Source organism: Eriocheir sinensis, chromosome 37 (assembly GCF_024679095.1).
Source record: "Eriocheir sinensis breed Jianghai 21 chromosome 37, ASM2467909v1, whole genome shotgun sequence".
In the NCBI taxonomy this organism is placed as follows: domain Eukaryota; kingdom Metazoa; phylum Arthropoda; class Malacostraca; order Decapoda; family Varunidae; genus Eriocheir; species Eriocheir sinensis.
In genome coordinates this window covers 7,976,449-8,003,579 of record NC_066545.1, presented here as the reverse complement: position 1 = coordinate 8,003,579, position 27,131 = coordinate 7,976,449, and the positions used below count along the sequence as shown (strand labels likewise).

Below are 27,131 nucleotides of genomic sequence, written 5' to 3'. Positions count from 1 at the left end.
GAGAGAGAGAGAGAGAGAGAGAGAGAGAGAGAGAGAGAGAGAGAGGATGACACCATTTGTCCTACTATTTAGTAAATCTCTTTCTCATCTCACATCTCATCTCTCTCTCTCTCTCTCTCTCTCTCTCTCTCTCTCTCTCTCTCCTTGCATCTAAATAGTATATATAAAAAAGCATTTCTCAAAAGTTATTTTAGAAGACAACCTAAAAAATTAAGGTAAGACTAAAACATAACTCTCTGAAATCTGTAAACCAATGAATCTTCCCATTAGGCTTGGGAAAGGACATGAACACAACGAACGAACTAAAGTGAAACAGGGAGGAGTTACTGTACTACCATGTATAGATTGTCTTGCCTCTTGTGGTCTTCTTGTTATAAGGAAATTGTATAAAGGAGATAGGGCTATTCAGTAAAATTTGGAAGCAGCTCCAAGTAACGCCACCTAGTGTCCAAGACCGAAACTACACTTTATAGGGGTAACCTGATTATTTCTACGGTATCTCCTTGCCTTGTATCCCTATCCTTGTGTGCACCGAAACGTTTAACTCTCTGTATCTCCTCCTCCTATTTTTCCTCCTCCTCCTTCTCCTCCATTTCCTCCTGTTCTTCCTTCTCCTGTCTTTTCTTTCTGTTGCTCCTCCTCCTCCTCCTCCTCCCTCCTTCTCCTCCTCCTCTTGCTTCTTTGTTCCTCCTCCTCCGCCTCCTCCGCTCTCTCCCCGTAGAATAATAAACAATGTCGTAGGGTAACAATTCATCTCCACCTCCTCTCACCTCCTCTCTCTCCCCCCACCCCCCACCCCCGCTAAGGAAAAAGGGGAAAAGGAAGGAGAGATATGGAATGACGCTACAAAGGAAGGGAAAGAAAGAACCGGTGCTAATAGGTGCGGTAGTGTTAGGAAGGGAGAAAGAAATCGACCTCTTTAGTTATTTATTCATTTTCGTCCTCATCATCGTTATTCATATTGACAGAAGCACGAGTACGCAGATAAAGTAAGTAGTCCAGGAAGTTTGTTTTCAGCTCAGGTTCTTTTTTTTTCTTTTTTTTTTGTCACTTGAGGGGGAGACTAAAGGAAGCGGAGGTGTGGCGGGGAACTGTGGGAAAGGATCGTTCAGGCCGTGTCCCTCGAGGCTTTTATGAAACATTCCTGCATTGGGTTGTGAGGAAGGGCAAGGCTGTGTGTGTGTGTGTGTGTGTGTGTGTGTGTGTGTGTGTGTGTGTGTGTGTGTGTGTGTTATTGCAGAGGAGGAAATATACTTGTTTTCTTGATATCGCTGATTTTATCCTCTTGATCTTTATTTCTTTTCTTTATCTCAAGTGACTAGTTTTTTTTATTCTGTTTGGTTAAAGTTCATGTATTTTGGTCTCTATGTATGTATCTATCCGTCTTCACACACACACACACACACACACACACACACACACACACACTACATGCACACCTCTCATCCATCACCTTTGTAGCTAAAATATCAATGCTACTTTTTCGTCTTTCTTTTCGCCATAGACCGCCATCCGTACCTTGCCTGACTCCCGACACGCAAACCCCACGTGTGTGTGTGTGTGTGTGTGTGTGTGTGTGTGTGTGTGTGTGTGTGTGTGTGTTCCAAGGATTTTTTTTACTTGCCTAAACAAAACAAAAAAAAAAGTATTAATGTCATCAGGTCGTAATTGAGTGTCAGACGTACGTTACACACACACACACACACACACACACACACACACACACACACACACACACAGATGTACACACGCTTTGGACTTAACCTCACAAATGCCTTCCTATGTCTTGCCCTTCACCGCCATCACCAGCTGGAAGAAAAGAAGAAAATAAATAAAGAAGCAAAGAACGAACGAAAGAAGGAAGGAAGGAAGGAAGGCGGTATAAGGTTAGCCCGCTTCCTCGTGGTTGGCTGACACAAGACACTGATCAACCAACCAGAGGGAAGGAAGGGGAGGCGGGGACGAGAGAGAGAGAGAGAGAGAGAGAGAGAGAGAGAGAGAGAGAGAGAGAGAGAGAGAGAGAGAGAAATATTGCCAACCACCAACAGTATCCTTTAAGTCGCGTCCATCGTGTCCTCGTGTCCTAAAGTGTCCTACTGGTGCATGCGTTGAAGGTCAGGAGGTCAAGTTAGCGGTGAGGGCAAGGCAGAAACGAGGAGGGAGGGAGAGGAATAATGGCTGTGTGATTGGCAGGATGGAGGCTGAGAGAGAGAGAGAGAGAGAGAGAGAGAGAGAGAGAGAGAGAGAGAGAGGTGTAACTCGTGGTGCCTCGTCATTCTTCGCAGGGGCGCCACACAGAGAGGACAGTGACCGCTACTTACCCTCTGTTACTGCTGCTGTCGCTACTTCTGCTCTCTGCTACCCAACTCCCTCCCATTCACACACACACACACACACACACACACACATATATATACACCTCCTTCCCCTGCTGTCTATTTTTTCCCGCCTCATCACTACACTAACCATAACAAACCACTTTTGTTTTTAACTTCCATCTATTGTTAGATTTCCGTTTCAAGTAGCTCACATTTTTTTTTAATCCTACTACAGATACAAATTTTAAAAGATCCTGTCTACCTCTTTATATTCATCCATTTATTTAGCTATCCCTCGTTGCCTGAAATCACTTCCTAACTATCATACGTGGTGGGTTTTTTTTCGTTTCATTTGTTTCAGTCACGTTACGTCTGGTTCAGTTAATAGTTTTCTTTCCTTCAGCAACTTTTGTCGTAATTCATTGGTTATTTCCGTAAATATTGAGGAAGTAGTCGTGTTCAAATCTGTGTTTCATTATCTACAACCTCAGCATGTGATTTAGTAAGTTATTTATGGTGTACGCTCATAAATAACAAGAACAGCAACAACAACTATTATTCATTTTGTCATTTACTTGAATTAAGCTAAGTGGCTACTACTACTACTACTACTACTACTACTACTACTACTACTACTACCACCACCGCCACCATTAACAACATTCCCTCAGTTTACCAATAATCACCATCCAACACCACCACCTTCACCACCACCACCACTACCACCTTCATCACCACCACCACCACCCTCTTCACCTCCCTCCATGTCCCTCGTGGCTCCTTTCCCGCCGGCGGTCTGCTGAAGGAACCAAACGGGCCATGGCATCCTTGTGGCTCTTCCCAACCCTCCTGCTGCTCCTCCTGCTGCTCCTGCTGCTGCTCCTGCCCGTCCTGGCCTTCGTCGGTGCAGGTAAGGTGGCTTGTTAATTAATTTAGTAGGTGGGTAGTTGAGGTGACTTATGGGTAGTTGATTAAAGGTGTTTAAGTAAGTTGAATAACGATTAATTGATACAGTGGGTGTGCAAATCAGTTGACTAATAACATCTTGAATATGTGGGTAATTTAGGTTTTAAGCAATCGGTTCAGAGATTAATTTGGGTGTATAGTAATCTGTTGATTCAGTAAGTTTGATTTTGATTGACTGATTTAGTAAATTGGGTTAAATCATTAAGTTAATTAATTCAGTCAATAAGTTGGATTTTCCAGAGTTGGTTTAGTCAAAAAAAATATTTATTGATTTAGTCAGTAAGTTGGGTTCATTCATTCAGTCAGAAATTTCGGTATTGATTAGTGTATTCATTCACTAAGTTGTGTTTTCATTCATTCATTCATTCAGAAAGATGTTTTTTCGTTCATTCAGTCAGTCAGTAAGTTGAGTATTTATTTATTGATTCAGTCAGTTCATGTGGGTTTTAATTCAATAATTCAGTCAGTAGTTGGGTTTTCAGCAATTCATTTAGTCAGTAAGCTAGATCTTCTTTACTGAATTCAATCAGAAAGTTGTGTTTTAGGATATTGGTTCAGTCAGTTAGTTGAGTTATTTTTAAAATATTCAGTCAGTAAGTTCGTGTGTTTGTTTTCTTTAATCGATTAGTAGTAAATTACGTTTTCATTGATTTATGCTTGTAGGTAATTTCACTTTTCATTGCTTGAGTAGGTAAGTTAGGAGGTATGCTGGCTTTTCAATAGTTTCAGTGAATAAGTTGGGCTCTCAGTAATATATTAAAAAAAGGTAAAATGACTTGTTTTCTAATTGGATAATTTTGGCCTCAGTAAATAATTCAAGAGGTTAAGCCATGAGTCCAGGTGTTCGTGCTGAAGTAATTACACAGGTGAATCTCGGCCTTTTGAGGTGATGCGCGAGGTTCAGGTAGTGAGGCAATATGCAAATTATGTCTCTTTAATATTATTATAAGACGAGATTTTATTGATCGTTAATGAATCAAAGGTGGAGGAGTTATTGCCTTGAAATAACTAAACATTCAAGCATTTATTCATAGTCATAATCGAACATAAGTAGAATTTAACTATACCTTTTGCAATGGCGGACTCGTATAAACTTGGCTGTTCTGGCAAGAAAGTATTAAGTGAGCACATTTAAAATTCGATGGATTGACACATAAATAAGATGAAAAATAAATTAAGGTTGGGGTGGAAGAATAACGTTGAGTGGGTCATTAGTCTTACTGCAACAAGAAAGCATTTTCATGTTTTGCTTATAATACGAAGACACGAGACCTCTTAAGTAAAAATATATGTGTGTGTGTGTGTGTGTGTGTGTGTGTGTGTGTGTGTGTGTGTGTGTGTGTGCCAGTAATATTTCACTCTGCGGTTCATAAGACAGCAGTTTACTGAGAGAGAGAGAGAGAGAGAGAGAGAGAGAGAGAGAGAGAGAGAGAGAGAGAGAGAGAGGAGTGATACGGGCAATAGAAAAAAACTAATACAGAAAAAAAAACATAATAACAAATGGAAACAAAAAAAGAAACGCAGAAACCTTACCGGAAAACAAAATAAACAAATAACTAAGACTAAGAATAAACAGGAAGCAAAAAAAATAAAGAATCGAAACCAAAAAGGCGGACAACCGGGCAACCAACAAACCCTCTTAACACATTGCGGCGAGGGAGGATGGAGGATCAAATACCTTCTGCACCCAGGCGTAAGGACGTAAGGGTGTAAGACTGTAAGGGTATAAGGGTGTGAAGGTATGAGGGCGTGAAGGTGTGAGGGGCAATTATTATGAAGTGGCGAGCCGTGTGAAGCCTGATAGACGCTGCCAGATGTACGAGAACGCCACACTTGGGAGGAGAGACCAGAGAAATGAGGCTCAAAAAGAAGAGACATAGGGACAGAAGGCTTGGGAAGGGAGAGACATTAGGTAAAAGACTTGGAAGAACATGAAAAGGAGACTCGGGAGGGACAACACGGAAAAGAAAGGCTTGGAAAGAGAGAATGAGAGATGTACGAGAATGTCACACTACACATCTTCCCTCCCCTTCAATAATTATACACTAAATTCTTCCCCTTTTAACGTCCACAAGCACAAGACCATTACCACATCCCTAATAACCTGGATCAGTCCGTGCTATTTGATTCAGGTGAGAATTTATGGTTTGATAGCTTCGAGCGCCGCCTGAGTGAGTGGTGAAGCCCCAAACGAAGCCTTGAACGAAGCTTCGCCGCCCTGTTTCATCTCCCGGCGCTCACCTCTCACCAGGCGCGGGAAAATTGGATTCCTTGGTGATAAGGGGACGGCAGGTAGAGAAGAGGCTGGGAGGGGAGGGCGGAAGGGGAGAGGGAAGAAGGGAGAGGGGAGGACAAGAAGAAAGGACAGGGTTAGAGAGAGAGAGAGAGAGAGAGAGAGAGAGAGAGAGAGAGAGAGAGAGAGAGCAATATATAACTAGAGGTAAAAAGATATATACAGAAAAGTACTATTATGCAGACGTCAAATAAATATTCCATAGTATAGTAAAATAATTCTTCTATAGACGCTCAACTCCATAATTCTTTTAGGTTCTTGGGGGCAGTTATATTATTTATTATATTTTCGTGGCTTCATTTAATTGAAATTCTTCAAACATATTTTTTACACGCCGTTTAAATAATACATTCATGTTAAAAATACTCTATCCACTTTTTTGTTCTTTTTATTTCGACATTCTATTTAATCTTACAATGAATTTTTTTTTTCATGTTTGCTTTTAAGTTCATTGTTATTCTGTTTATTAATGTTGAAATAAGAATCAATTTTTTTTTTCCGCAGAGTTTAGCAATGCGTGGTCGAAGTAGCCATTCATATCATTCAGTCTGCGTGTGTGTGTGTGTGTGTGTGTGTGTGTGTGTGTGTGTGTGTGTTTTATTCACCAGCCATCATAACGAGGCTCAGGTAATGTTGGTACATGGAGCATAATTGTCGCACGCCTGCTTGGGCTACGTATTGATCTAAACAGGTATAATTTTTTTACGTCTGTGCCTGTATATTTCTCTCTCTCTCTCTCTCTCTCTCTCTCTCTCTCTCTCTCTCTCTCTCTCTCTCTCTCTCTCTCTCTCTCTCTCTCTCTCTCTCCACGTCTACATTCAAAGTCGCATTTGGAAAGATAAATGGTGGGCGTTTTGTCATTGTAATTCAATTTAATCATGAAATGAGTTCCTCCATTGTCCATATGTCTTACTTGTGAGAGAAAGTACACACACACACACACACACACACACACACACACAATGACTGAGGACTTAGTACGCAGTTGATGACGACTACTACACAGGAATGAACGTGTGTGTGTGTGTGTATGTGTGTGTGTGTGTAAGCGAGGTAGCCAAGGGGGAGGAAGTTGCTATTATAATCTAGTCACCGCTGCCTACAGGCTATCACCAATACCACCTCCTCCTCCTCCTCCTCCTCCTCCTCTTCCTCCTCCTCTTCATTTCCTTCCATCCCTCCTCCTCCCCTTCCCCCCCTCCTCCTCTTCCATCACCGTTACTGCCCTCGCCACCATTACCATTTCTCACTCGTGAAAGTAAACCCGAAAGCTCTTCTTTAATAACTAGCCACAGGTGCATTAGAGAACACCTTGGACCCGCGTTACAGTGTGGCTTGGAAAGGGAGACATGGGAAAGGGCCATGGGAAGGGGAGACATGGGAAAGGGAATGGTGGGGAGAGAGAGGGCAGGGGAAGGGAGGAAAATCGTAGAGGATATGGACAGGAATCTTGGGAGAGAAGAGATGAAGTAGGCTTGTAAGGAAAGGCTAAAGAAATGAGACCTGAAATGGGTGAGACATGGGAACATTAAGTTTGGGATGGTAAACTAGGGAGAGAGACTAGGGAGGAGAGCACGAAAAGGAAACTTGGAAGGGAAAGCACAGGAAAAAAATGGCTTGGGTTGGGAAAAGAAAATAAGGAAGAAGACTTACAATGGGAAGTAGAAAGGAGGCTTGAAAGGGGAGAGAGATACGGTGATGAAAACTTGTAAGGGAAAACATGGGAAAGAAAAGTATAGGAGGAGAGCATGAGGAAGAAGACTTGAGAAAAGGTAGAGACAAAGGAATGGCAGCGTGGAAAGGGAGACATAGGAAGAGGCTGGCGGCTGTGTATGTATGTATGAGAGTGTGTACGGACATGTCAATTTCCAGCGTACTTACATGCGGTGGCTGCCCTTCTGGTGTGTGTATAGGTTACGAGGTTGTGTTAGGGAGAGGAGAAGGGCTAACTCTAACATTGTTCTCCCTATAGTTCCTGGTTCGGGGAGGAGGAGGGTTAAAGCGGAAAGACCCAAACTAGGTGACGAAAAGTAGGACGAATGAGAGAGATATAAAAAGGTGAAGGTGAGAGGTGGATGATGATGAAGAGGAGGAGGAGATGGTGGAGTAAAGGAAGACAGAAGGAAAAGAATAAAAGTAGGACGTGAGAAGAGATATAAGAAGGTCAACATGAGAGGTTTAAGTTAGTGGGGGTTGAGTTAGTGGGTTAAGTTAGAGGGGTTAAGTTGTTTTTCTTTTTACAGTAAAGGAGGCATCTCAAGAGCAAAAGAAAACAAGTGAAAGATAAACGCGCTAATCACTGTCCCTATGTAAGAGTGTACAGATGAGTGGCCAATAGATGCTTTAGTTGGTTAAGTTAGTGGGCTGGCTTGGGAAGGAGGAGGAGAGAGAGAGAGAGAGAGAGAGAGAGAGAGAGAGAGAGAGAGAGAGAGAGAGAGAGAGAGTAAAAAAAAGCCGTGGTATCAGCTGTCATGTCTTCCGCAAAGGCCAAAAATAAGCACCACCTGAACTTTGTCGAACAGGAAAAAACTATCACGATAAAAGAAGTTGCGAAGGTGAACACTTTTACAAAACAGGAGGAGCAGTTTTTGTTTCGAGGAAAATAATAATAAAAATTGAGAATGAAGATGAAATAGTAGTAGTAGTAGTAGTAGTACAGGTAGAAGTAACAGTAGTAGTAGTAGTGGTAGCAGTAGTAGTAGTAGTAGTAGTAGTAGTAGTAGTAGTAGTAGTAGTAGTTTTAGTGATAGTGTTTGTTGTGGTTGTCGTTGTTGTGACAGTTGAGTTTCGTTTATCAGGAAAATAGATAAATAGGTGAGGAAGAGAAGCGGAGATATGAGGAGGCTATGAGGGGAGAGGGAAGAAGGGAGTAGAAGAGAAGGAAGACGGGGAGTAAGGGAGAGCAAAGGAGAAGAATGGAAAGAGGGTTTGGTAAAGGGAAGAAGGGAAGAAGAGAAGAAGAAACTGGTGGTGAGAGATAGAAGAAAGGAAGAAGAGAGAAAGGGGGAAGGGTAAATGGAGAAAGAGAAGACGGAAAACGAGGAGTTGTTGAGGAAGTAAGAATGGAAGGTGAGCGGTGGGATGGGAGAGTGGAAGAGGGGAGGAAGAGGGGAAGAAGAAGGGGTGAGGGGAGACTCGTGTTATTAGTTGTATGATTGTTTCCGACCGATTAGACACAGTGCAAAAGGAGATATTTTCCTCTCTCTCTCTCTCTCTCTCTCTCTCTCTCTCTCTCTCTCTCTCTCTCTCTCAACTAATATTTCCCTTCCTTTTGGCCGCAACTTTCCTCGTCTCTGCAAACTTCACTCGTCCCTCCGACTCTTTCCTTCCATTGACGTTTAATTTTGAGAAAAGAGACGAAAAAAATACAGAAAAATCGGATGAGCTCGAGGAAAATCGGGAGAAATTTTCATAAGAGGGCGTAGCTACTTTGAATTCAGCGATATTTTTTTTCTTTTTTTGTAATCTGACTTTCCTTGACTTTTTTTTTACTTTCTTCTCTCGCGGAAAATTAGTAGAAAAAATAACTGAGACGCTTGTTGTAAGAAATGTTGAAAATCTTGAGTGGAAAACAGACATATTTTTCTACATATTTATTTTTCTGCAGATTTGTTTACATAATCAGAAAGACAAAAATTTCATTCGCCTGTCTATCTAACTACCTATCTGCCAATCTATTTATCTTTCTATTTACCAAGTTGTCTATTCTATCTTTTTTGTTGTTGTTTTCCTGGCTTATCCTTTTCCTTCCATCTCTTTTCATTTTTAAACTCATTCCATTTGCATTTCAATTGACTAACTTACTTTCCCACCTATTCCTTATAAACCGAATCCCCCTTTCCCCTATTCCTCCCCTTCTCTTCCTCCCTTTTCTAACTAACTGCTTTCACTTTATCCTCTCCTTTACTAAGCTTTCTCTACTCAGCTCCGTTTCTTACCCCCGACTGTCAAATGCTTCTTTCCTTCCTATCTCTCTTGCTCTTTTTCTCACATTCCTTCTCCTCCTCCTCCTCCTCCAAGTCTCCCTCTTTCCCTTTCTCCTGCTTTACCATGTTCATATCTGCCTAATTTTCTCTTCTGTCTCTTCTTTCTTTTCCACAGGCCTCTATTTTTCTCCCACCCTCTTTACCTCCCTTCTCCCCTCTCTTCCTCTCTCATAACTTTCTTCCATTCCCTCTACTTCTCTCCCTTCCTTGCCTCATACCTTTCCTCTCCTCTCCCACTCCCTACAACCTACATTCCTTCCCGTCTTCCCCTCACAACCGCCCTCTTTCCTTTTGTCCACTCTCCGTCTTTCTCTCCACTCCCTCGTTTCCCCCTCCACTCTCCTCTACCCCTCCCTCCACTCTCCCTCCGTGTTTGGGCGCCGGGAAATAAAAGACAGGCCGGGGAGGTGACTGTCGCCCTACAAACTAATCCGCAGACTTTGCCTCGCGCCCCGTGAATAGTGATGCGGAGGTGAGGAAGAGGAGGAAGGGAGTGAGGGAAGGCGAGGAGGGGAGGAAGGGAGAGAGGAAGAAAGGTGGGAAGGAAAGGAAGAAAAACTGGGTTGGTTTCCTTCTCAGACGCTTCCGCCTCTCACGTCAACTAATTCAAAAGGCCAAAAAGTAGTTAAATCGGATTCTCATTAAGGGGCTATTACACTGGGCAAATTTTCCGTGGATCTTTAGTCCAACCACGATTTTCGCTGGCGTGGTTCTCATATTTCCATGGTTTTCTGACGTGTCCACGATCTTCCAAAGCTACGGTAGATTTCACCAAAGGAAGACGGTATTACTCACCATCATCAGCAGCAGCAATAACAAGAAACAAATGAAAATCACGCCAGCGGAAATCGTGGTTTGACTGAAGATCCACGGAGAACTTGACCAGTGTAATAGCCCCTTTAGTTTTCTTGCATGTTCACGATACAGATCCTCTCTCGGACTACCACCAGGGTCATAAAACTACCTTCCACGGAAATCCCCACGAGTCCTACGAAAGCCTTGTCAAATGTGTGAGCATGGGCGCCGAAACGTGAAAGAATGTGCCAGAAAAAGACGAAGTAGGACGAAAAAGTAAAATGTGCAGAGGTGAAATAAAGGAAGAAAGACAAAGGAAGAAGATGAAAGGAAGAAAGACTCAAAAAAAGGATTAGATGGAAAGAAAGTATGAAGCGAAAGGAAGAAAAATATGGAAGCGGAAGGAAGACTGGAGACGAGGTAGAAAGAAAAGGTAAATAAGAAGTCCAGAAGTGAAATGTAGGAAGGAGGGCAAGGGAGGAAGATGAAGGAATAAAAAAAAGCTCTTAGAAGGAAAGGAAGTAAAAAATGGGTGAAAGCGGAGTAGCTGGAAGGAAAGAATGAAGCAAAATAAGAAAAGTAGGAAGAAAAGTAGGGAGAAGAGGATGGCTGAAAAGTAGAAAAAAGAGGAAGGAAAATATTCAGATGGCCATTCATCCTTTTTCTTTTCTTTTTTATCTCCCTCTTTTGTTCCTTCTTTTCCCATAAGCATAAAGTGAATGACTGTAGAATATATTATGCCGGTTATATTTTTCATTTTCTCTCTCTCTCTCTCTCTCTCTCTCTCTCTCTCTCTCTCTCTCTCTCTCTCTCTCTCTCTCTCTCTCTCTCTCTCTCTCTCTCTCTCTCTCTCTCTCTCTCTCTCTCTCTCTCTCTCTCTCTCTCTCTCTCTCTCTCTCATATGAGAGAGAGAGAGAGAGAGAGAGAGAGAGAGAAGGGGTGTCGGGGGGAGGTCGCGCCCCATCACCAGTTTCACCATCCGCCTCTCAGCCTCCTTCTCACCTTTACGAGCATCCTCCTCTCCCTCATCTCCCGCTTCAGGTAATTAATTATATGGGGAATCCGTGCTTACCTGCCTCCACGTGCTCGCTTCCCTCCACCTCTCCCTCCCTCTCCCTCTTTCTCTCTCCTCTCTCCATCCCTGTATTCCTCCTCCGTTCATCTCTCCTTCTCCTCTCCCTCGTTGCTCACCTCTTCTATACAGTTACTCTCCATCTGTATCTCCTTTCCTCTTTCTCTCCTTTCTCCTCTCTCTTCCAGTTCCTCCATTTCTCCCTAACTCTCCCTCCTTTCCTCCTTTCTCCCTGGTTATCTAATTTTGTTCCCCTTCCTTCCATCTCTCCTCTCATATTCTTTTTCCTCCTTCTTCCTTCATGCTTACCTAAGTCATCCTATTCTTTTCCTTAGTCATTTCTCCCCTTTCTTCACCCCACTTTTCCCCCTCCATCAAATATTCCGCTCTCTCCTTTTTTTATCGTCTTTTCTTTTTTCCTCTCATTTTTCGGTTATTTTCCCCCTCACTCCAGCTCACCTCCATTCTTTACCTACCTTTCCTCTTTCTTACCTCACTCTTTCCCCTCCTCCCCCTTCCCTTGTAACCAGCACCCCTCCTTACCTTACCTTACCTTACCTTACCTTACCTTACCTCACCTCACCTCTCTTAATCTCCCCTTCTCTCCCCTCACTCTTTCCCCTTTCTCCCCTCACTCTTTCCTCCCTCTCCCCTCACTCTTTGCCCTCTCCCCTCTCTCAATCTCCCCTTCTCTCCCCTCACTCTTTCCCCTTTCTCCCCTCACTCTTTCCTCCCTCTCCCCTCACTCTTTCCCCAACCTCTCCCCTCACTCTTTCCTCCCTCTCCCCTCGCTCTTTCCCCTCTCTCCTCTCTTACTCTCCCCTTATCTCCATACCTGACCTTATCTATTCCTCGTTGACCTTATTAGTTCGGTAAATTTTTCGTTACCTCCATGCACTTATATATTTTTTCTTTGTTGAGGAAGGGAAGGTGAAGGTCTATTTGATGTGTGTGTGTGTGTGTGTGTGTGTGTGTGTGTGTGTGTGTGTGTGTGTGTGTGTGTGTGAGACAAGTATATGTATCCCACGAAGAAAAGAAAAAGAGCCCCCCCCCAAAAAAAAAAAAAAGAAAATGTCGGAATTCAACGAAGAAACAAACAACAAAAATCTCACCTTTATCTCCAGCTCGTGTGTGTATGTGTGTGTGTGTGTGGTGATGGCCTGACGGTGACAATAAGCGCCATAAAAACATTACGTGCCAACTCTAGGGAGGCCGGAGTTGCCATGTGGATAGATTATGCCATTCTCCGTACCCGGCTGCCACGAGACTTTGAGGAATCGTGTGTGTGTGCGTGGCTGTGTCTGCTGCTGAGGGGGGAGGGGGGAGGAGGGGAAATGGAGATGGTAAGGGGGCGAGGGGTGTTGGATACGAGGGGAAGGGGGAAGGGTAAGGAGGAGTGCTGGTTACAAGGGAAGGGGGAGGAGGGGAAGGGGAGAGAAGGGGGCAAGGGGTGTTGGATACGAGGGGAAGGAGGAGAAGAAGGGGAGGGGGCGAGAGGTTTGGTTACGAGGGGATAGGGGAAGGGTAAGAGGAGAGAGAGGGTAAAGAGGGGTGCTGGTTACAAGGGAAGGGGAGAGGAAGGTGGGGTGGAGAGGGGTTGGATACGAGGGGAATGGGGGAGTTGGTAAGGGGGGAAAGAAGAGGGAAAGGTTTAGGATACGTGGGTGGGGGAGAGAGGGGAAGGGGAGGTGTAGGAGGAGGCCTCTTACTGTGCCCTTGGGTGTTGGAGGAAGAGAAGGAAGAGGAAGAAGAAGAAAAGGAGAAGGAGGAGGAAAGAAGGAAGAGGATGCGATCTTTGTTAACCTCTGGAGTGATGTTCTACTTTGGCGTGTGTGTGTGTGTGTGTGTGTGTGTGTGTGTGTGTGTGTGTGCCATAACAAGTGATATCGATGTTCCTCTTAGCTTATCGTGAACCTCTTGTCATAAATTCCCATATGGCGGTGTGAGAGAGAGAGAGAGAGAGAGAGAGAGAGAGAGAGAGAGAGAGAGAGAAGGAGGGGGGGGGGGGAGTACAGACATAATGAGAGGCAAACAATAGCAAGCAGAACAGCAAACAAAACAAAACAGACAAAACACACACACACACACACACACACACACACACACACACACACACACACACACACACACACAGGTCCTCCCCCTCCCCCCCTTCCCCCACAGTAAAAGACATGAATCCATCTATAAATAAAAAGAATGAAATAGACTAAAAAAAAAAAAAAAGATTATCAGACAGACAGACAGAAATACAGAAAGATAGCCATTATGAACACCCCGTCAAGATGTCTATCCCTTATCCCTCCCCCCTCCCCCCTTCACCCCCTCCCTTGTTCTTCTGCGTCTCAATAACTCTTCCTTGCCTCCTCCTGGACACTAATCTGACCCCCTCCACCCCCCACGGAGGAGGAGGGAGGGAGAGGAAGAGAGGAGGGAGAGGAAAAGAGGAGGGAGAGAATCGGACAAAAGTGACGGAAGGAAGAAAGGGGGAGAGAGGAGTGGATGGAGGAAAGGGAAAGGGGAGAGGAGGTGACGGAGGAAAGAGTGAGAGAAGGGAGGATGGAGGGAATGAGCTAAGGGAAAGAAGGGGTGACGGAGGGAAAAGAGAGAGAGAGAAGGAGAGAAGGGGGATGGAGGAAAGGGAGAGAGGGGAGAGAAAGTGTGACGGAGGGGAGAAAGAGTGGAGATTTGGAGGAAAGGGAAAGAGGGGAGAGAAGGGGTGACGGAGGAAAGACAGAGAAGGAGGGATGGAGGAAAGGGAGAAAAGTTGGAGGAGGAGGAGTGGAGGAAAGGGAGGGAAGCAGAGGGAGGGAATGTGAACAGTTGTATGCAGGGAGGGCCACGCCGTCCCTCACATATCTCTTCATAACAAAAGCTATTGGGACCGCGGTCTGCTGACTCCCCCGTTTTCCTCGGCCGCGGAGACCATTGTTCCAGGGAGGACTATTGCGTTCCCTTCCGGTGCCCGCGTACGTACACACTGGCGGAGGGATCTCAAGACGATACATCAGCTTTTTCCCTCTATCTCCCTCATCAGTATCAGTTCTGTCGACGCTGCCAGCACGTAAATATAAAGCTATGGACATGTTACCAGTGTTTGCAGCGAAGAAAAGGACACAAGATTTGGTTTAGAGCGAGGAGATTTACCATACATCAGGTCTTTCCCTCTCTCATTCATCAGTATCAGGTCCTTCTGGAGACGCTCCCAGCACGTAAATATGAAGCTATGGACATGATACCAGTGTTTGCAGCGAAGAAAAGGACACAAGATTTGGTATAGTGTGAGGAGATTTACCATACATCACCTCTTTCCCTCTATCTCCCTCATCAGTATCAGTTCTGTCGACGCTGCCAGCACGTAAATATAAAGCTGTGGACATGATACCAGTGTTTGCAGCGAAGAAAAGAACACAAAAAAAGGATTACGATACATCAGATTGTTTTTCGCTTTATGTCCCTCATCAGTATCATTTCTCGCGACGCTCTCAGCACCCAAATGTACAGCCATGGACATGTTAGGTACCTAGGTTGAAGAAGAAGAGGTCACAGGTTTGGTTTAGAGGGAAGAGAATTACGATTAATCAAACTTTTTTTCTTCCCAGAGGAGGGCGGCCGCGTGAGACAGAGCCCCGCCCCGCCGGACTTCGCGCACCCCGCCCACAACGTGACGGTGGAGGAGGGGCAGGAGGTGACGCTGGCCTGCTCCGTCACCAACCTGCAGGGCTACCAGGTTCGGGAGAGAGAGAGAGAGAGAGAGAGAGAGAGAGAGAGAGAGAGAATGAAGATAAAACGAGATAGAAACGGACCCAATCCCAAATACACGTCCCATTACCACTACCACCACCACCACCACTACTACTACTACTACTACTACTACTACTACTACTATTACTATTACATCTACTACTATTACACACACACACACACACAAACATACACACACACACACACACACACACAAGCAAACACATTATACCCCCCTCCACACACACACACACACATTACACCCCACCCACCCACACATCACCCCTCATCTTCTCCCTCACCCCATCACTCCATCATCCCAATTCTCACAGCTGGCATGGGTGCACGAGGACACACAGACCATCCTGAGCGTGGGGGACCAGCTGTACACGCAGAGCCCAAGGTTATCGCTCAACACCGACAGGCACGGGGCGGAGCTGACCATCTCGCCCGTGCTGGCAGACGACCGCGGCTGGTACATGTGCCAGCTCAACACGCGGCCCATGACCTACACTCGGAGCTACCTGCAAGTGCTGGGTGAGTGGGCGATGTCGGGGGTGAAGGGGACGGGGAGGGTGGAGTGTAAGCGTGAGTGGGTGATTGTTTTGGGTGTGTGTAGTGTTTTGATCTGTTTTTATGGTTCGGGGAGGCTGTGTTTGAAGATGTGAGTGAAGGGGTGAAGGGGAGGGAGTGTAGGCGTGAGTGGGTGATTGTTTTGGGTGTGTGTAGTGTTTTGATCTGTTTTTATGGTTCGCGGAGGCTGTGTTTGAACCTGTGAGTGAAGGGGTGAAGGGGAGGGAGTGTAGGCGTGTGTGGGTGATTGTTTTGGGTGTGTGTAGTATTTTAATTCGTTTTTTTATAGTTCGGGGAGGCTGTGTTTGAAGATGTGAGTGAAGGGGTGAAGGCGAGGAGTGGCTGTATGCGTGAGTGGTTGGTTGTTTTGGATGTGTTTAATGTGTTGTGTTGACTTATTGTTTCTGGGAGGCTGTGTTTGAGAGTGTGTGTGAACGTGTGTGTTTTCTTTGTTTCTACTCTTTCGTTTTTTTTCATGTTATTTGTTTGTTTTATTTTTCTTCGTAGTTTGTCACCGTTGTCAATGCATCGTAGATCTTTTTTATGTTATTTAGACAACTTTAATCATTGTAATTAGTCATAGAAAACTGAATGTTTCTTTTAAGTTGCTTTAAGGATGTTATTTTGTGTTTTAGTGGCTTTCTCTCCGTTACTGTACTTTTTGTGTATCTTATTTGGATAGTATTTCAGTTCGTTCTTTATCGGTGTTTTGTAATTTCTCTCAGTAGTTTTTTTTTTTCCATGGAGTCTTTTTTTTTTTACTGTTTCGCACATTCTTTAAATTAGTTCTTTCTATTCCTGTGGACATTATTGTAGTTCCTGTAATGCTTTCTTTGTATAATTTTTTTAATATTTTCTCGACTACTTTAAAATGATTAGATGAATGTCTGTATGTGATGTGGCCAATAAAAAAATAATATATGTCTCTGTGTGTATAAGTATGTGGAAAGACAGAAAGTTACGGGGTAAAAGGAGAAGGCGATGTTTGAGGGTGAATGAACGTGTAAATAGATAGAAGAGGGGAAAGAAAATCAAAGACGGGAAAATGTTTTGAGGGTGAAAGAAAGAAAAAAAGACAACTAATTAAGAAAGCGGGAAGAGGGCTTGACCACCGTTGCCAGATTATCGTACTCAGAGCCTCGTATTTACCGGTTTCTGAGCCATAGCTATTGCCAAAAAACACCAATAATTGACCGTTTTAACGATAACTATGTATGAAGGCAGTTAGTGGGGTCGAGGAGGCAGTTTTGGGGTCGGAAATCGGCAAACATATGAGGCTGAGTACGACAGTCTGGCAACGTTGGGCTTGACTTAATTTATAACGGAAGTGATAGAAAATATATAGTGCATCAACCGTATAACTTCTGTGTGTGTGTGTGTGTGTGTGTGTGTGTGTGTGTGTGTGTGTGTGTGTGCCCGGCAGTGGCCCCGGCCCTGGAGGAGTGGTCCGGAGCATACGTGGAGGCCAAGGAGGGGTCCAGCGTGTCCCTGCTGTGTCGGGCGCGCGCCTACCCGCCCGCACGCACCACCTGGAGGCGCTCTGACGCTGACCCGATCTTCCGCTCACCCCGCACAGGTAAGCACAGCACCGCCTCGTCTTGCCTGTCTTACATTCCTTTCCCCTCTCACCCCTCTTACTTCCTTTCCCTTTCTTTCCCGACCCAAACAGCTGTCTCCTAAAACTGATTAATTTTACCTCATACCTGCCCTTTCTTGCTTCCTTACTGATTATATATATTATCTCTCCTTATTGAATCGTTTCCTGTTACGCACTTAATAGTTTCATGCTCATAATAGTGTAATGAAGAATTATTAAACACTGTATTGCCAGTAGTATAAGTTTTCTGCATACCGTATGGACAGGAAACATTATATATTTTCTGATAAAAAGGAAGCAAGATATATATTTCAGGCGAGACATGGAGGGAAACAATATCAAACCATAGTTATTTTTCTGCTAGGATTTAAGGTCTGTGTGTGTGTGTGTGTGTGTGTGTGTGTGTGTGTGTGTGTGTGTGTGTGTGTGTGTGTGTGTGTGTGTTTCCCAGACGCATACAAACCAGACTGCACGTGTTATGAATTAATGGAGACTTGCACAAAAGAGCCATTAGGGGAGAGAGAGAGAGAGAGAGAGAGAGAGAGAGAGAGAGAGAGAGAGAGAGAGAGAGAGAGAGAGAGAGAGAATAACAACAAGAATATGAATAAGAATAAGGGGATGAGGGAGGAGGAGGTCTCTATCTCTTCTAATTCATTCTCTCCAACCTAATCTGAAACCGAAATTGACCTCTCTCCTGGCATCTCATTCTTTGATTTTTTTTTTCTGGAGCAGCGATTGGCGGATTTTTGTTTTTTCTTCTATCTTCTATACACATGAGCTCCTTCTATTGATGTGAAAATAAAAACAACACAATGTGTTCATCTATCTATACCTCTTTGATGGTGATGATGGTGATGGGAGTGGCGATGGTTGTGATGTTGGTGGTAGGACATTTGTTTTTCTGTTATTTATACCCTTGAGCTGTTTCTATTGATGGGGAAAAAAGCAATCTGTTTACTTATCTCCATGTCTCTGGTGCTCCTGCTGGTGGTGGTGGTGGTGGCGGCGCAGTATGGAGCGTCATGGGGGAGGTGCTGGAGTTCTCCTCGGTGCGGCGTGACCACGGGGGCTCCTACACCTGCAAGATCGACAACCGAGTCACGGCGCCCGTCACCCGCACCACACACCTGACCGTCACCTGTGAGTCACCAGTGTGTGGGGTGGGTAGGGGGGGGAGGGGATGCCAAGATAATGAGTCACCATCTACCTCCTTTTTATCTTGGTGGGCTTTTTTTTTTTTTGTCACTTTTTTGCCCTTATGTTACATCCATTGCAGTAAAAAAAAAAATTATGGAACGTCACTAAATGGATATGTTTTGTAACCCGATTATCAAAAAGAATTGGGTATTGTAATTTTCTTCCATTTATTGTTTGTCTGTTTTTCCCTCGTTCAATTTTCCCGTTTTTTATTACTAAACTGAAATATTTTATACCCAATTATTAAAAATCTGCATGGTAATACTTCTCTCATCCCTTGCCTTTTTACGTGTTTTTTTTCATTCATTTGTTTATTTTCTTCCTTTTTTTATTTAACATTTCTTATTCAAAGTGTCATTTTTTATTCTTCTCTCCTACATATTTTTTTTCATTTCCCTTGTTCACTGTTTTCCTTTTTTATTTAACCTTTATGTAATGTATTCTTCCCTTGTGATAAATTGTTTGTTCCTCTTTCCGACCTCCACTTCTCCATCCACGCCCTTGTAGCCTCCAGCCACCATTTCTCCTTTTGTTTTAACTTTTATCTGCTGTATTCTTCCCTAGTAATTGTTTGTTCTTCTCAACCTCCTCTCCTTCCCCCCCCAACCCCCGACGTACTTTCACTTCCCCCACAGACGCCCCGGTGCTGTGGCTGGGGCGGGAGCGGGTGGGCGTGCGAGCAGGCTCCAGCGTGACCCTCAACTGTTCCAGCGAAGCCAATCCGCCGCCGAGACACTTCTGGGCGGTCAACGGCATCAACCTCACCACCACCACTATCGCCAGTAAGTATGGCTCCTCCGACACGTTAGTTAGTTCGTATGTACTTCACGCCCCTTTGACGGCCTCGCCTAACCTCGCCTCGACCACCAGACACTCCTTCATCATAAGACTTCCTTCTATTTCAGTTCCTCCTTCATAAGACTCCCTTCTATATCAGTCCATCCTTCCCCTTCTATTTGAGTCCCTCCTTCCTACTCTTTAATTACACCCACTCGATCTAATTTTGACTCTTCTTCTTTGGTTTCATCCGTTTCCTTGATAAGAGCAGCTTCTTGTCGGCTTTCAGGTATATGTTTTCTTCATTTCGTAGAATGTCTATTGCAAAACGCTCTGTTCATTGACATATCTACCCACTCATCTACCTATCTATCTATCAAACTTATTATCTACCTACCTATCTACCTATCCATGTCCCTGTCTATTTATCTACCTATCTCCCTATTTGTATGTTTATCTATTTATCCATCCATCTACATCCCAACTTCTGTCTGCCTCTTCTCACCCACCGCAGACGACAAGTACGAGGTGGAGGAGGCGCGCACGGCCCCCACGCGGACCCAGGTGCTACTGACGGTGCGGGAGGTGGGGCCGGAGGACTACACCAACTACGACTGCCACGCGGTGAACCCCACAGGGACAGCCAGGGGCACCATCAGGCTGTACGGTGAGTGTGTGTGTCTGTGGGGGGGGGTGTTGGGTGTCTTCGGTGGGGGGGATCCATGAGGCATACAGAAAGACAGGCAGACACACATCCAGACATAGATAGATAAACAGATAGATAAACAGCACACATATAGATAATAGACAAGGAAATAGGTATATGAATAGGTAGATAAATGCAGAAAAATATAGTTGGGCAGAGTTAGGTAAATGATAGGTAGGTAAAGAGATAGATATGGATAAACAGATAGATAGATGGATGGATAGATTGAAAGACTGATTGATTGATTGACTGAGAAATAGATAACTAAGTAGCGTTCCTCTTACCTGCTGAAACACGTAGATATACCGCCCAGTAAATAAACAGCGACTGGATTCTCCTCGCAGGACGGACACACAAACAGACAGACAAATAAGACAAGCCGATTTAGTGGGAAAAGAAGATATTATTGATCAGTGTTCTTTAGTCTTACGTTTCTTATATTATCTTACTAATTTCTTTTTCTTTTCTTTTTTGCTCTTGTTTCTTTTTATCTTCTCCATCATTGTTCTACTTACATGTCCCTTTCTTTTGTTTTGTTTTCTCTTGTTTCTTTCTATCTTCTCCATCTGTGTTCTGCTTTCATTTCCCATTCTTTTATTTTCTGTTATTTTCTCTCTTCCCTCCTTCCTCCACCTCCACATTTCACTTCATCATTTTCATTTGTTTACCTTTCCAGAGATTAAGGATCGGATAATCACCGAGCCCACCAGACCCCCCCTACCCCCCACACGCTCCCCATCCTCAGGTAAGCCCCTGCACACCTGTTCTGCCCCCCTCCACCTTCTGTCCCTTTTTTTATTTTGTTAATGTAGTGGGTTTTTTTGTTTCCACTGGTCAATAAAGTGATGCTATATTAAATGTGGTATCGTGTTCAGTCCCTTTTGTCTACTTTATTATTATTATTATTATTATTATTATTATTATTATTATTATTATTATTATTATTATTATTATTATTATTATTATTATTATTATTATTATTATTATTATTATTATTATTATTATTATTATTATTATTATTATTATTATTCCTTTAACTATGTGGAAATTTTGTCTTTTTTTATTACGTTTCTCTTGTTTTTTCTATATCTACTTATATTTACATACGGCTTTAATCCTTCACTTACATTAATAGTTGTAGTACTGTTATCTTTGTAACGTACGTATTGGTTTTTACTTTTCCCTTATTGAATCAAGAGAACATCATATAAAGAACGCGGTATTGTTTTCTGTCATTGTAGATTTAGTTTTTCTTATTCCTTCAGCCGTATGTAATTTTGTCTCATTCCCCTCCATTTATCATTTTCTATATATTATTTTTATCTCCACTCGTCTGTTTCATCATTCATATAGATCAAGGTAGAAGTATTTTTTCATCCCTTTTCCTACCCCCCTTTTCTTTACCCCTTCACTTACATTGCTTCCCTTCCCACAGAGACGCTTCCCCATCCCCCATCGCGTCTCCACCCCACCCCGGAGGACCCCAGGGGAAGAAAACACACCCGGCTGAAGACCAACAGACTGCCGGGGGAGTGGGGCTGGGGGAATGGGGAGGAGCAACGGGGGCAGCAGAAGCACCTAGAGGGCAGCACCGACACCCACAATAAGGAGAGGACAAACTACCGCCCGAAGAGTGGGATCAACGCCTCTTTAGCAGTCGGGGATTCCTTTAGCGGGGGCATGAGAGGTGTTGGGAAGATTGGAGGTCCTAGTGATCCCTTTTCTTCCCATTCTTCCTCCCAACGACCTCTCCCCGGTCTCCTCCCTCTCGTGTTCTCCCTCCTCCTCCTCTTCCTCTTCCCTCCTCGCGTGGTGCTCAAGTCCCCAGGTGCTCAGTGAAGGTGGAATCGGTGCTGTGTGCGTGGTGCTGTGCTGTGCTGTGTTGTCCCGTGCTGTGTTAAGTTGTGCTGTGCTGCTGTGTTCCGGATGCTGTTCTGAATTTCGCTGTGGTTAGGATGATTTGCATTTTATTAACTACTTATCTTCCAGTTTGTACATTCATTTATTTAGCTGTTTATTCTTTCATTTACTTGTTTATCTATTCGGTGAGATGAAGCTCAGTGGAAAAAACAATGCAGAAAGATATGAAAATCTATTATACTCTTTATATCTACTAAGAATTACTGAGCGTGTGGTGTCGTTATCGTTTTCAGCAATATTTTCCCTTTCTAGAACTGTGATATATCGTTACATACTTTTCTTGCTACTTAGCTTTACAAAGTGACGAAAATACTTGAAAAAAAATGGACCTTGGAAAATAGAAAAAAAAAAAAGACGTTACTCGCTGTGAACGCAAAGGGCAACTGACGTGCTACAAGTTTTCGTGTTCGTCGTTCTAGAGTGAGTGTTCGTTGTGTTGCGTCTACCGTTGTGTTGTCACCAGGGGGCATTGCAATATGTCATACACTCATTATTTCTGTACTGATGAGGGAAGGGTCATCCATTACATCAGGATCATTCCCTACTGTTTCGTATCATCTCACTTCAATCAATTAAACTTTGGATTGGAGGTCAGCAAAGAATGAGTAGGAGGAGAGAAACAAAGGAAAATAAATGAAGGAAAAGCCAGGAGGAAGGCAGGCATGATCATTAACTTGAGATGCACCAAAAAATAAATAAAAGGAGAGAGCAAGGATAGCCATAACTTCAATACGTGTTATATTTTTGTTATAAAGTACAGGGGAATCGGTTATAGCTGCAGTCTCTCCTGAAAGAAAAATTAATTAACGAATAACAAAAGAAAAAAATAAGAAAAGAAGGTAAGATTTCAGAGAGAGAGAGAGAGAAAGGGGGAAAAAGAGACTGCTGCGACCAATACAATAATGTTTTCTGGTCCAGACGACTCGGGTTAATCCTATAAGTTAGTCCAGCGTCTCAGCCCTTCGTGGAACAATCCGCCGACGCTCGAGAAAGACGAAGAAAGACAAATGTACTGAGGAAAATGACACACACCAAAAGAATCATCGTTACAAGGCAGAGAACGTTGCTTCGGCATATTTTTACACACGAAACACTTACTGCTGATTTTTCTTAAGATTACTTTAACATGAACATCACATTTAGATATATATTCTTTATTTATCTCCTCCCTCTCGTCTCCCACCCTCGTCCCTATTAACAGCCATTTTCTCACTTATCATTTATCATCTTTTGCTTTTTCTTCTGTTTTCGTCTTCTCTTTCCTCTTTCTCACTTAACTTTATTCTTTTTTTTATGATTTCTCTCTTTCTGTCTTTTCCAAGTGATTGATGAACGCACATTATCTTATTTTCATGTTGCTGATACTCATATTATTCTCTCACTTGTGTTCTGATTGCGAGCATCAAAGTTTTCTTGTATCGCTTCAACATTTTCCTTTTTATCACTTATTTTACTTAAGAATACACAAAGATACAAGGAGTCTGCAGAGGGACAGTCGACCTTCACAACGCAGCTCATGAAAAAGTTATCCAGTCTCTGCAATCTTCAGTTTCATCCATAAATCTTTCTCAGCCTCCATTTGAACCTCGTCCGTATTTACATTACACGGCCACTTTCCTTCTCAGATTGTTCCGTTCATCCATTCTTGGGTCATCCACACGAAGTCGACGGGTTGTTCTCAGTCGCTCTGGGTCGCCGGGTTCATAAACATCTCCCACATGTCAACAGTAAGATACATGGATAGCATAAACGCGTATATGTATAAACTCCCACTATGTGTATACAACAACAGAATCGAACTCTATTTATATATATGTACAGGCTCAAGGCTATCACTACGTCTATGTACACACTCGCATACACACAGAGAATAACGTCATCGTGGTCATCGTCGTCGTCGCTTGAGTATTGCACATGGAGTGACTTTCCGACTCTTGTGTTACATGGAAAAGTTATGTTTATTGGAAAAGAATAATGTTTTGAGATGTTCAGTGTTCATTGTGTGCGTCAAGGTGTCTGATGTCCCCCGCTGTCCCCCTCCCCCTTAACCCCCCTGTACACCGCCTTATTTAACGTGACGTGTTGACGTAGGAGCAGACCTTCGTGTAAACAAGAATAACCTGCGCGAAACGTGACGTGTACCTGTAGTGTTATTGTCCTTCTTTGCGTACTGAATGCGTTGTGTGTGTGTGTGTGTGTGTGTGTGTGTGTGTCGGTGGGGGGAGGGCGTGTGATTCCCTATCCTAGCGGTCAGTACAGTCCTGAGGGCATATCCAGGATGTGCTTGGAGGGAAGAGCTGGCGGGGCGCCGTTGAGGGTGCTCGCTGGGGTGGCCGTGTAGTCGGGTGTCGGGATGTCGGGGTCAATTTCGCCCTTTCTCCACGCCCCGACGCCCCGCTCTCGGGACCCGCGGCCTCTAGGGGGTGGGAAATCCCGCCCGCCGTAGTCAGCGAAGTCGGGAGGGATACGCGTCGGCGGCTTGTTCAGCATGAAGTTCGGTCCGTAGTCACTCTCCCTGAAGCCGCCGGGGTTCTTGAAGCCGTTGAAGGCGCTGATCTCCGTGTTTGAGAACTTGGAGGATTTGCCGCCGCGGCCTTGCTTGGGGGGAGGCGCGGGCTGCTCGCCGGACTGCCGCGCGGGCTGACTCTTGTCCAGGTGCCGCGAGGAGGACCTGTTGTCACCGCCGCGGTTTCTTGAGGCGCGGCGGTTGTCGTCGTGGCGCGTCGGCGAGCGGCTCTCCTGGCGGCGGCGACTTCTCTGGCGGACGGGTTTGTCCTCCTGGTCAGGCTGGATCTCAGGGTACTTCCATCTGAGGGTCCAGTCGCCTTCGCCGCCGTGGACTTCAAACCACTGGTCGAGTCTGTCCTCCATGCTGCGATTCTTGCGTCGGTTCATCTCGGCGGTGATGAGTTCGTTGACGCGGTTCCGTCGCTCCACCTCGTGCGGCGTGTACTTGGTGAACATGCGGCCGCTGATGTGCACCTCGCGCTCCTCCAGAGGCACCAGCATCTCCACGGAGCCGCGCCGCCGCGGGGAGTACGAGCGGTGGCTGTTGTACTCGCCGTTGCCAGTCTGGAAACTCTCAGACCGCCTGACGCCCTTCCGCTTCTCATCCATGGACTCCCGCTCACTGCTGCCGCGTCCCACGAAGGTCTCGCGGCGCCGCAGGGACTTGTCAGGCACCACGAAGCCGAAGGACTGTGTGGACTCGGTTTCAATGGTGTGTGGACTGCCGGGCTGCCTATTGCGGTGAAGGGTCTCCGTGTCGCTGGTCTCGGCAGGCGTCTCCAGCTCCAGGAACAACACCGGGTCATTGGGGGCGCTGCCAGCCTGGGAGTTCCTGGAGCGTGCCCTCGCCGGCAGCTGTGGCACGCGTGTTGGCACGATCTCCAACTCCTCGCCGGGAGTGTTCTCGGGGCTGGCACGGTCCTCAAAGGCTTCCTTCACTGTCGGGTTTTCCTTCACAGTCTCCTGTGACTCCAGGCTGAGGGAAGACTCGGCGCTGCGCAGCACGTTCTCGAGGCCTGACATGACGGCCTCCACCTCCCCTTCGCTAACGTCTCCGTTGGAGCTTTCTTTGGCCTTCTCCCGCGCCTCTCCACGCCGACTCTGCTGCCGCCGCAGGGGTGCACCATTCTCCTGGCCTCCCCGCCCCACGTCCGTCGCCGCCTCCGTCTGCTCCCCCATCATCACTAGGTTCTCGTAGTGACGCACAGACTCGCGCACGTTGGGGCCGTCGGGCACCACCTCCTGCTTCTCCAGGCTGCCCGGTGTCTCCGTCGAGGCGTGGCTGCTGCCGGAGCCACGGGAGTCCTGAGTGTTGCTTTTGTCGATGAAGATGCGGTCGTTGCCGAGGGTGATAGCCTCATACACCACCACGTCCCGCTCGTAGTCCAGGTCCGTCTCGTCGCCACCGCGACTCCTGACGCTCGGTGAGTCCCGCCGCGGCACGTTCATGTATTCCGGGTCCTTCCGCTCCCCTCCCGTGGTGGAGGAGGTGGAGGACGACGACGAGAGGGAGGAGGTCGAGGAGGAGAATGGACTCGCAGCACCCGAGGGAGGCGGCCGAGAAGACTTTTTATCTGCGCCTGCTGGCAAGCCTGAAGCCGGTCCCGGCGGGGGGGTGTGGGTCATGTGGGCGGCGGGCGGGGACTGGCTTGCCGGCCGCCTCTCGACCTGAGTCGAGCTGTCGGACATCCTCTTCTCTCGATCCTGCCTCCCGCCTGAGCCAGTCTGTGGTGGCGTCGGCTGTCGCTGGCGACTACTGGACCTTGAGGACCTTTTGGCCTCCCTGGATGACTGCCGCCCAGAGGGGGACCTGCTCCGCTCTGGCTGCGGCGCCACCTCGGGCGAGAACGACTTCTTCTCGTTGCGGAAGGTCATGTCGATGTGTGTGGGCGGCATGACCTCGTTGAACTTGTCTCCGCTGGCGGGTCGCCGCTTGTCCTGCTCCAGCGCGGGCGAGGCGCTGGTCAGAGCCGCGCCCTCAGCCCTGGACTCGTCTCTCACCGGGGAGGCGGCGACGCTCCTGAGGGGCGAGGCGAGGCGGGGGTCAGGGGTGGAAGAGGAGGAGGAGGACTGGTGTCTGCTGCGGGAGGGGAGCAGCGGCCCGCTGGAGGAGGAGACAGGCCTGGCGGGGGTGACGGTAAGGTCTGAGGCGAGGGAGGAGGTGGTGCTGGCGGTGTCGGTGGGCGGCAGGGAGGACGGCTCCATGACGGGCGTCACCGAGCGCTGGACGCCCTTCGTGAAGATGACAGAGTCCGTCTCCGTCACGGCGCTGCGATTGTCGCCGGTGCGGGAGGGCGAGTCCGAGTTGCGGCGAGACACCACGTTCCTGAAGGTGTTGAGGGAGGAGAGGTCGGAGTCGCTGATGGAGGGCACAGGCGAGGGCGGCGCGTGGATGCCGTTGTGTTCCAGGCGGCGCTTGAGGGCGGCGTAGCGCTCCTCCACCTCGCTGCCCACCGTCTTCAGCAGCACGTTCTCCTCCAGCAGTTTCTGAGGAAGGGAAGGGAGTGTTAGGGTGCCGCACCCACTGACCTCCGTGACCTTGCAGTCCACATCACTACCCTTCCTTATACACTACTCTCCCACCCACTACTCCTCCTTCTCCTCTATCCTTAGCTGCTCTCCTCCCTGGCCTCTCTCCTCCTACCCTCCTGGATCCCTCCTATCCTTCATCCTACTTATCCT

The 27,131-nt window shown here is 46.1% G+C and overlaps 2 protein-coding genes across 7 annotated transcripts in view; one reads left to right on the top strand and one right to left on the bottom strand.

Moving 5' to 3' along the window:
• The first annotated feature begins 2,262 nt into the window (after positions 1-2,262).
• LOC127008165 (igLON family member 5-like) lies at positions 2,263-24,082 on the top strand. The gene is made up of 9 exons (XM_050879848.1): positions 2,263-3,228; positions 15,030-15,157; positions 15,504-15,708; positions 17,168-17,320; positions 18,353-18,481; positions 19,174-19,320; positions 19,830-19,982; positions 20,698-20,766; positions 21,457-24,082. The coding sequence occupies exons 1-9, from the start codon at positions 3,138-3,140 to the stop codon at positions 21,858-21,860; spliced, it is 1,479 nt and encodes a 492-aa protein (XP_050735805.1). The 5' UTR covers positions 2,263-3,137; the 3' UTR covers positions 21,861-24,082.
• The window catches only part of LOC127008163 (serine-rich adhesin for platelets-like), a 118,292-nt gene continuing 113,827 nt past the window's right edge, over positions 22,667-27,131 (bottom strand). For all 6 annotated transcript variants that reach the window (XM_050879845.1, XM_050879843.1, XM_050879844.1 and 3 more), the window contains one exon: positions 22,667-26,936. In XM_050879845.1, the coding sequence (XP_050735802.1) occupies positions 24,192-26,936 (2,745 nt within the window). In that variant the 3' untranslated portion in view covers positions 22,667-24,191. The remainder of the gene's footprint in view (positions 26,937-27,131) is intronic.